This window comes from Anarhichas minor, unplaced genomic scaffold, assembly GCF_050575085.1.
Source record: "Anarhichas minor isolate MPS153535 unplaced genomic scaffold, ASM5057508v1 ptg000029l, whole genome shotgun sequence".
Taxonomy (NCBI): domain Eukaryota; kingdom Metazoa; phylum Chordata; class Actinopteri; order Perciformes; family Anarhichadidae; genus Anarhichas; species Anarhichas minor.
Window position 1 is genome coordinate 2,556,486 of NW_027466475.1, and position 9,569 is coordinate 2,566,054.

The window sequence follows — 9,569 nt, forward strand, 5'->3', positions numbered from 1 at the left end:
TTTTTTTACAAAGAAGAAGTCGGTCTAATCCCCTCATGACAACCTGACTGTGTGACTGCCAGAGGAAGAACATAAACACAGAGTCTAACTACACAAACAACAGACTCGTTCAGATGGCCGCTGATGTAAAGTCAGAGCTGTCACAAGTCGTCTCTGTAATAAAAACCAGTGAGGTGATTTCTGTGGATATGAAAGGCTGATGAATATTTCAAAGACAAACAATATTCTGATCCAAATCCCAGATTTAAAGCTCAGTTTAGGCTCTAAAACCAAATACATCAATACAGCGATGTGTCTATAATAATAAGACAACTGTTGACACCACATTCACAAAAATACACAAGATGTCAAAGTCACCCTCCATCGCTCATTCCCCTCAGCTAGATTTAAATCTGTTAACATAAACACAACAAAGTGATACTAAATAACCAAATATTATTAAACAATGAATTCATGATATGAGAATAATAATGATACGTGGAAAAGACGGAGAAGGGCCTCAATAAAATATAATCTAATGAAGTGACTTCACTCTTCTACTTCTGATATCTCACTACTGACCAACTCTTACTCCTCTACACAGACCTTTACTTTGCAATTTAAAACTTTTACACTTGAGATCAATATTTCGTCGCACAGTGAACTGCATGAAGCAATCAAAAGATAACCTGAATATTTATTGTTTTACAGCAGCACTATTCCTGCAGACAGGAAACACAACACTGACTTATAACCAGCTTGTAAAGTGATGTGTTAGCGCTGAGTCTATCCACACGTCCAGCACACATGGAGCAACGTTTATCATTCATTCGCTGTTATGTTTGTGGTCACCTGACGAACGAATGCTCAATAATCATCTTTTAGTTCTGCAGTCGGTCTCCAACAACTCCAGAGGGAAGTATCCGTCTCTAGACGCTAGAAGCTCCGCTATGTTCACCAGCTAGCAGCTAACTCAACACCAGGAGCAACGCTGTCATGTCACACTGTTAATAACAGAATATTATATATATATATATATATATATATATATATATATATATATATATACACACACACTATATATATATATATACCATTATATATAATATAAAGTAAACTATTCAGGCCTGGCAGGGCTCAACACTAAACTTTTATAAGTGGTTGGCATCAGCTTTTGGTTGCTGAAACCATTTTTATTCACCTTATATTTAAATTAAGATACTATGCAGTTATACGTCAGCTTAACAATGAAAGTGTGTATTTTAAACATGCAATGTGTGTGTTGTTGTACAGGCTTTGTAGTAGAATTTCCCGTTGAGCTCTCCCAACGCATCACAAGTTTCCTTTTTGTTTTTCGTGCAGGTTCATCTGGTTATTAACAGATATTACATATAGATGATCACTCTACGAGCTCACTGCCAGCTATGAGGAACCATCATTAAGAGATCTTCCCACACCTCTCTGTGCAGTGGATACAAGTGGAAATAGCAGCAGAAGAAAAGGCTCATCATAAGAAATAGACCACAGAATATCGTTTGTCCCAAACTGACACCCATGACCGACACAGAGGGGTAGAAATGTAACTGGAGCTGAGAGGAGCACTGCCAGGCAGCTGCTTCAAACATCTCTGATTCAGGCTTCACACACACACACACACACACACACACACACACAGACACACAGACACACACACACAGACACACAGACACACACACACACACAGTGTCAGCCCCTGTCACTGGCAGGTGGAGACCCCGACATCAGGGCCAGTTTTGGGGCTTTGGATGAAGAAGTGGTGGCTCATTTAGTGCCATTAGTTTGAGAGACAGAGCAGCAGGATGTGTTATTATTATTATGACGTGAGTCACTGAAAACCAAATTCTACTTATTCTCTTATTAAGCGTGAATATATATTTTACTCTTTAACTGTGTTCTATCAAACTGCATGCTAACAAACTGTTTGCTGTGTAAAAATAATTTACAATAAGTATTATAACAATAAAATTAGTTTTCCAGTAACAAATCCACTCAATCATCTCCATAATAATGCCATCATATATATATATATATATTAATTGTCATTTTAAATGTTTTCCAGTTTTTATTCATCTGTTGAACTTCTTTAAATTACACTTAAAATGTAAGTTTTACTTTTATGTATTTCATCTGTAAAATTAAGGTTTTCTGTTTTAATTTTTAAACGTACAGCACTTTGAGCTACATAGTCTGTATGAAATGTGCTATAATAATAAACATTATTAAAATATATGTAGCTGATTTGTGTTAATGATGTTACATTGATTGAAGAAACATTAAATAAAATATGAACTAGATATTGATGTAATTACGGACTCTGTCTCTCTGTGTCTGTCTCTCTCTCTGTCTCTCTGTCGGTCTGTCTCTCTCTCTGTCTCTCTGTGTCTGTCTCTCTCTCCCTCTCTAGCTGTCTCGGTCTCTCTCTCTCTGTCTCTCTCTCTCTCTATTAACAGCATTGACAATAACATTATCACAGAGATACAAAGAGGTGAGACAGGTTAGTTAACTTACCTTGATTATTTCAGTGACAAAAAAAACTGCAAAATAAAAACAAGCTTCTTCGTTTGATTAGGACGACACGTGAAGGCGAGCTTAATCCAAACTTAACCCGCTTTGCAACTTAAATAAACGTTTAATTTCGTCTGACTGCACGTGCTGGTCTTGTGTATCTGCCTGTTACGAGCGGCTAAGCTAACGTCTGGTATCAGGTCGCTAGGCAACAGCAAGCGGCGCTTTAAGGGCTAAGCTAACCAGCTAGCTTGTTAGCAATCTATGTAGCAGCAAGCTAACCAGCTAGCTCGTTAAACAGCCATATATTATCGAATAATGTTTGTAGAGCGTAGGTAATGGTAATAGTATCGATAGCAATGTTTCTTATGTTACCATCAACGAGATAACTTCTTTTTTTTTAATTGGACTACACAACTATAAATAAAAGTACCCGGATGTTCCATCTGCCGTCAGACTGTTACAAGTGTCGTGATCAACTGAGGACATAGGAGTGAGAAGTGGGAGAGAGAGAGAGACAGAGAGGTACAGAGAGAGATAAAGAGAAAGAAAGAGAGAGGGTGAGACGTGGAGAGAAAGGGATAACTTTTTTTTTAAATTGGACACACAACTATCAAAAAATAAAAGTACCCGGATGTTCAATCTGCCGTCAGGCGGTTACAAGTGTCGTGAACAACTAAGGATTTAAATAGGAGAGACCTCCGGGTAGAGCGAGAAGTGGGAGAGAGAGTGTGTGAGAGCGAGAGAGAGAAAGAGAGGAAGCAGCTCAAGCTATCGTGCAAACATGGTGAGTAAAACCAGCGTATATATCAGTTATTATTCTATTCCAATAATGCATGTTTAACGTGTTTAAAGTCGCAGTTATTCCAATTGACCCAATAAGTTGTGCGAAGTTCGTCAAAGTAGATTTTTTTTTTTAACGACACTTTTAGTCTGGCTCGCGACACGACACAACCAAAATGTTAGGACTTTTATTTTGTATTCATGTTAACGCGCTACATTGCATAGTTTTGGGGGATTTAACTGTTGTTATGCAGCAGTGAGTCCTGCATGGAAAGTCTATTTTTAAAGCACCCCCCTCCCTCTTCCTCCTGCCTTTAGTAAATCCTGTTGACCGGAATAGACACACCACGTGCACTGGACAATTAAAACTACCCCCACATACCTGTCCCTCTCAGTGACGTCACTGCAGCACTAACAGCACTTCTTGTTCTTGTGTTTCTTGTGTTTCTTGCAGTCTGAGCCCATTAGAGTTCTGGTGACCGGTGCTGCCGGGCAAATCGCCTATTCCCTGTTGTTCAGCATCGCCAAGGGAGATGTGTTTGGCAAAGATCAGGTAAAGAAGAAGGATCTTTGTAATTCCCTTATCTCATTAGGCCAGTATCAAAAGACACGCACAGTGAACAGCTGGTGTAGGTTTTAAAGGGTGACATTGAAACAGATGTTGGGAAGTGATCCGATTGCACCCTGAGACGAGTCACGGTCATCTTTGAAGTCAAATGAAATGGATCTGGTACCACGGCCGACTATTAAAAAGACCACCTGATCCGTTTGACACGTGGCGTCGGCCTTCACACTCTGTTCCAAACACCAAGACATTAATACATGAAAGTTATGCTTTTTAAATGTCAGTTAAATTCACTTCAGCATGTGTGGGTTTTTTCCCCCCTTTCCTCCGTCTGTCAGCCGGTGGTCCTGATCCTCTTGGACATCACGCCCATGTTGCCGGTCCTGGACGGCGTCGTGATGGAGCTGCAGGACTGTGCTCTCCCACTTCTGAGAGGTAACATAAATATTAAGGTGGTTAACACTGTTAAAATAACGTGATGGAGATTATCCTTATATTTCATGGATACACAGGCATCAGATATCAGTTTTAATGTACAATTTGCTGTTTTTGTAGAACCTATTTGGAGTTATTTAATTGTATTGATATAATATATATTATACAAATTGTAGGGTTCTAATTTCCTGATCATTTACACAAAAAGGTATCTTGCTTGTACTAATAATAATAGTCCCAGAATACCATTCACCAGTCCTGCTAAATACTGGCGACAGATGCACTTTATTTACATTAATTAAATGCTTTTACAGTCGGGACTTATTTCCTTTTTCCCCCCCGAGACACTCGATAAATACGACCACCGGGTTTCCAGTTTGGACGTTTTGATGTCATCACTGTAACCGCTGTCGTGACATGCAGCAGTCGTGAGGCGCCATTATGTGCCGTCTCCATTGTGACCTGGAATGTTTCCTTTGAATCGGCGCCGTCCTTTGCTTTGTTTGGACGTGGAGCTGTGAAAGGCCCCCCCGACTGTATTAACCAACTGCGCTGCAAAGACAACGCTCCGTGCAACCGAGACAGAATACGTCCAAAATGGATATATCCTCAAACCTGTAACGCACGGGTGGTTTTAGAAGAGATGTTTGGTTTCTATCTATTTAAGAGGAGAAGTGTCCTGATCGACAAGACTGAGCTCTGCTGTAATTGTTTTTAGGGAGTGTTTGAACAAGTTTTATTGTTAACGTCATCAGGAACTCCCAACTGAGAACCTGTTTCTGGCCAAGAGATGGCACTACTGTTACACACAGGATCGTTACCAACAGTCTGCCCCAAAAAGTGCATCTAATGGCATGTCTTGCAGGATGTAAAAGGTTCTGACTCGTGTAGACCACCATGTCCAACTTACGTGCTCTTACAGGCTGTACTTTCCATTGTCAGCTGTCCAATGAGGAGGCTCGTAGCTCGTAGTTTTCTATATCTCTATGCATTAATTGTGTCTCAAAACACTGACCTTCTGCTGGCTATAACTAAAGAAAGTTGCTCCACATCCTGCTCCATCAAAGCCTAACTTTCACTGAAAGCTACTTAAAGGAGTCAACCACAAATGATCCAACAGCAGGACAGACTAGAGGAGCTTTTATTTTGATGGGGCAAAAACACACATGAAAGCACATTTTGCAACATGACCAACTACCGTAACTCTATTGTACGGTAGACCTTTTTGTAAACACAAAGAGTAAATGGTGACGTATGAATCTGTTTATTTCCACTTTCCTCTTGTAATAGTAAAATATGTATTTGAACTTTGTGTCCTCGATGTGAACTCTCAGTGAACTCGAAAACTTACGTGTCATCTATTAAGGAAAATGGCTACTGAAAAAGTAGCAAAACTACTTGCAGAGTGGCAGAACAACTTGTTCCTTACATGGAGTAAAGAAAGTGCAGACTAAGCGGTAATCAGAACTGGTGTTTGAAAACACCTCATGTTACCTTGAATGTATCGAAGCTGTGAAAAGTCAGCTGGATACAGCAGACAAGCCCTCGTGGGGGCTGCACTTTGAATCTAACTTGTTGCTGTATAAATAAAGGAGCCCGTGTGTTACATATTTTGAAGCTTTGCCACAGTCTACTGAATACGTAGCTGTGGTATTCCCTTCCCTCTTGCAAGAGAATAAACAGACAAAGACAACTTTGAATCTTGTTAAGACTTTATTATTGATTTGTGAACAAAAACTCTCTTCTCCCGATTAACCTAGAAATATTCCACCACACTCTTCTCCACAGAGATTGTCCCCACCGACAAGGAGGACGTGGCCTTCAAGGACCTGGACGCGGCCATCTTGGTGGGCTCCATGCCCAGGAGGGACGGCATGGAGAGGAAGGACCTGCTCAAGGCCAACGTGGCCATCTTCAAGAGTCAGGGCGCCGCTCTGGAGAAGTACGCCAAGAAGACCGTCAAGGTACCGACACAGGAGCGAGTCTACAGACGTGCTCCAACACGACTGACACGTCCACTCCTTCAGTGGAACACTTCTGCTTCTGGCTGAGCTGCTGTTGCAGAGTTTAAGTGTAGAAATGTTCCAGAGACTTAAACGTGTGTTTCTGCTGTTTAGTTTCTAATGCTTAACCACATACCTAACTATGATATTAAGGGGTTATATTAATATATTAATATATTAATAATATATGAAGTCTTTTTACAACATCTAAAGTCCTGAGAGAGACGAGGCCCCTCCTCCTCCCTGTACCTCTCTCAGACTATTGTTGTACGTTTTCCTCTCTTGATTTAATGTCTTCATCGAACCCATTCCATAAATTCAGCCCACAAATCAACGTACACATTGTCTTCATACTGGTATGAAGACAATGTTTTTGTTTTTTTAGATTAAATCAGGTTCTAACCTCCCTCTCTGTCTGAGAACATTTTTGTATGTTGCCAGGAAGTGAAATAATTTGTACCAGATCCATTGACTTCAAAGCATGTGACTTTAAAAACGAACACGATAGCATGTTCTAAGATATCCTACAATATTTACTGTCCTCACAGCTTGTAAAGAAAAAAAAAAGAAAAAAAAAAAAGATATAAAACCAACAGCTTCTCATAAATCGAGTAAATCTACGCTCACGTTTTATGCTCCGTACATCTGGAACAGACTCCCAGAAAACTGCTGACTTCACTTCTTTTAAATCACGACCGAAGACTTTTCTGTCTGCTGCTGCCTTTCTATTTATCTTGGCTCTTAAATGGTGTGTGTGTGTGTGTGTGTGTTCGTTCAGGTGCTGGTTGTAGGAAACCCTGCCAACACCAACTGTCTGATTGCAGCCAAGTCTGCTCCCTCCATCCCCAAAGAGAACTTCTCCTGCCTCACCCGTCTGGACCACAACAGGGCTCGCTCTCAGGTGCGTTTTTCTTGTTTGCAGCTTTATTCTTTTTCTTTACAAATGAAGACTCACAGACCTGGACTTTTTTTGCTAGGTGGCGATGCGCTGCGGCGTCCCTGCCACCCACGTGAGGAACGTGATCATCTGGGGGAACCACTCGTCCACCCAGTACCCCGACGTGCACCACTGCCTGGTCAACATGTCCGGCAGCGAGCTCGCCTGCTTTGAGGCGGTGAAGGACGACGCTTGGCTTAAAGGAGACTTCATCGCTGTGAGTGTGAAGAACATTTACTGGAATCTATTGGACTGTGAGATGCATTTTGCACCTGACATGCTCGGTTCTTCTGCTCACGTTTCCCGTTGACCCGCCCGCTGCGTTTTGTAACGTCCCGGTCCGTGTTGTCGCATTGCAGACGGTGCAGCAGAGAGGTGCTGCAGTCATCAAGGCCAGGAAGCTGTCCAGTGCCATGTCTGCAGCCAAGGCCATCTGTGACCACATGAGAGACATCTGGTCGGGCACCCCCGAGGTAAACGCCATGTTTATTTATTCTGTAGTCATGATGAGGTGGGAGGGTCTACCTGTTGGTAACAAAGACTAAACTGGCAAAACCCTCAGTCCTCTTTTTTTTGTTAGATTGTATAGAAGTCTATGAGAAAATGACGTGAGATGATGTTCATTTAGTAAATTATGGTCCATTTAGAGTCAAACAGACCATAAAGCAGAGTGTGGTTTAGGGCGGGGCTACACAGTGATTGACAGAGACGTATATACGGCGTCTATGTCACTAAATACCCTGCTTTATGGTCCGTTTGACTCTAAATGGACCATAACTTACTAAATGACTATCATGCTGTATTGAAGAAGACTTGAAACTAGAGATTGAGACCATAAACTCATGTTTACTGAGGTAATAAATCAAGAGAGTAGTCATTTTCTCATAGACTTCTATACAACCAGAGGAGTTGCCCCCTGGTGGGCATTAGAGAGAATGCAGCTTTAAGACATGAAGCATTGACTTCACTTTTCAGGTTGCCGCCTGGTTTTAACCAGATTCTCCGCTTGTTATTTTCAGGGTGAGTTCATCTCCATGGGTGTTTACTCCTCTGGTAACTCCTATGGAGTCCCAGAAGACCTCATCTACTCATTCCCCGTCCAGATCAAGGTGAGACTGCACCCTTCAGTATGTTAATGAATGCACCTAATAACTGTCTGTCCTGTGCACATATGAAAGTATTTTTTGTTTTCTCAGGACAAGACCTGCAGGATTGTGGGTGGCCTGGCCATCAATGACTTCTCCCAATCAAAGATGGACGCCACGGCGGCGGAGCTGATAGAGGAGAGAGACACAGCGGTGTCTTTCCTGGGAGCATGACTAGACCCCGAGAGGCCACCCAACCAACACTCAGACGGAGGACGCAAAACTCCAGACGCACGCTTGTGATAAAGCACTCCACCAATGTGTGTGTGTGTGTGTGTGTGTGTGTGTGTGTGTGTGTGTGTGTGTGTGTGTGTGTGTGTGTGTGTGTGTGTGTGTGTGTGTGTGTGTGTGTGTGTGTGTGTGTGTGTGTGTGTGTGTGTGTGTGTGTGTGTGTGTGTGTGTGTGTGTGTGTGTGTGTGTGTGTGTGTGTGTGTGTGTGTGTGTGTGTGTGTGTGTGTGTGTGTGTGTGTGTGTGTGTGTGTGTGTGTGTGTGTGTGTGAGAGAGAGAGAGAGAGAGAGAGAGTAAAGCTAGATTTATAACTCCACCCTTAAGTGTACAGTACAAACTGAAAGTCCACCTAACTTGTTACCAATACTCTTCTTTTCTCTGGGGGTGAGTGAAACATGAATGGTTGTTACATATAAATAGTCTACGATGCACTGAGTCCTCAAAACACTGGAATGGATCACTTTTAAAAGCTGAACAATAAAACATTTAACAGTTGTGTTTTTTTTTTTTTTACATGTGTGAACTTGCAGGAAAACAAATAGACACAATGCAGCAGTCCAGCAACATGCACGTTTGATGAATTAGTGAACGTTCTCCTGTATCTGCGTGCTGGAATAGAATCTACTAACTCTGATACACCAACACAATATATGAGACTGATACCCAGCCTAGGGTTTTAAACCACTTCTATTTATTTTATAGTTATTTATCTCTCAGGAATACTACATGTTTTAAAAATATAACTGTAAATATGCCAGATTTAGCCAATAGGCTAGTTTCCCCCCCTAGTCCCCGTCCAGTCCTTCACTAACCTGTAGTATAATAATTAGGGATAAATAGGTGGACCGGGAATTGTTTCAGCACCAGTATACTGTTTATCTAATGGGTATAAAATTATAATATGTTAAGTTGATGCTTTTGATTCTGGACTACTTATAAAAAGTAAAGT

General features: G+C 41.5%; 1 protein-coding gene across 1 annotated transcript; it reads left to right on the top strand.

Annotated features, from left to right (window-relative positions):
- Positions 1–3,173: 3,173 nt before the first annotated feature.
- mdh1ab (malate dehydrogenase 1Ab, NAD (soluble)) lies at positions 3,174–9,115 on the top strand. The gene is made up of 9 exons (XM_076104176.1): positions 3,174–3,310; positions 3,761–3,859; positions 4,210–4,306; positions 6,095–6,270; positions 7,088–7,210; positions 7,287–7,463; positions 7,606–7,719; positions 8,266–8,355; positions 8,443–9,115. Exons 1-9 carry the CDS (start codon positions 3,308–3,310, stop codon positions 8,563–8,565), a joined length of 1,002 nt encoding a protein of 333 aa, XP_075960291.1. The 5' UTR covers positions 3,174–3,307; the 3' UTR covers positions 8,566–9,115.
- The last annotated feature ends 454 nt before the right edge of the window (positions 9,116–9,569 follow it).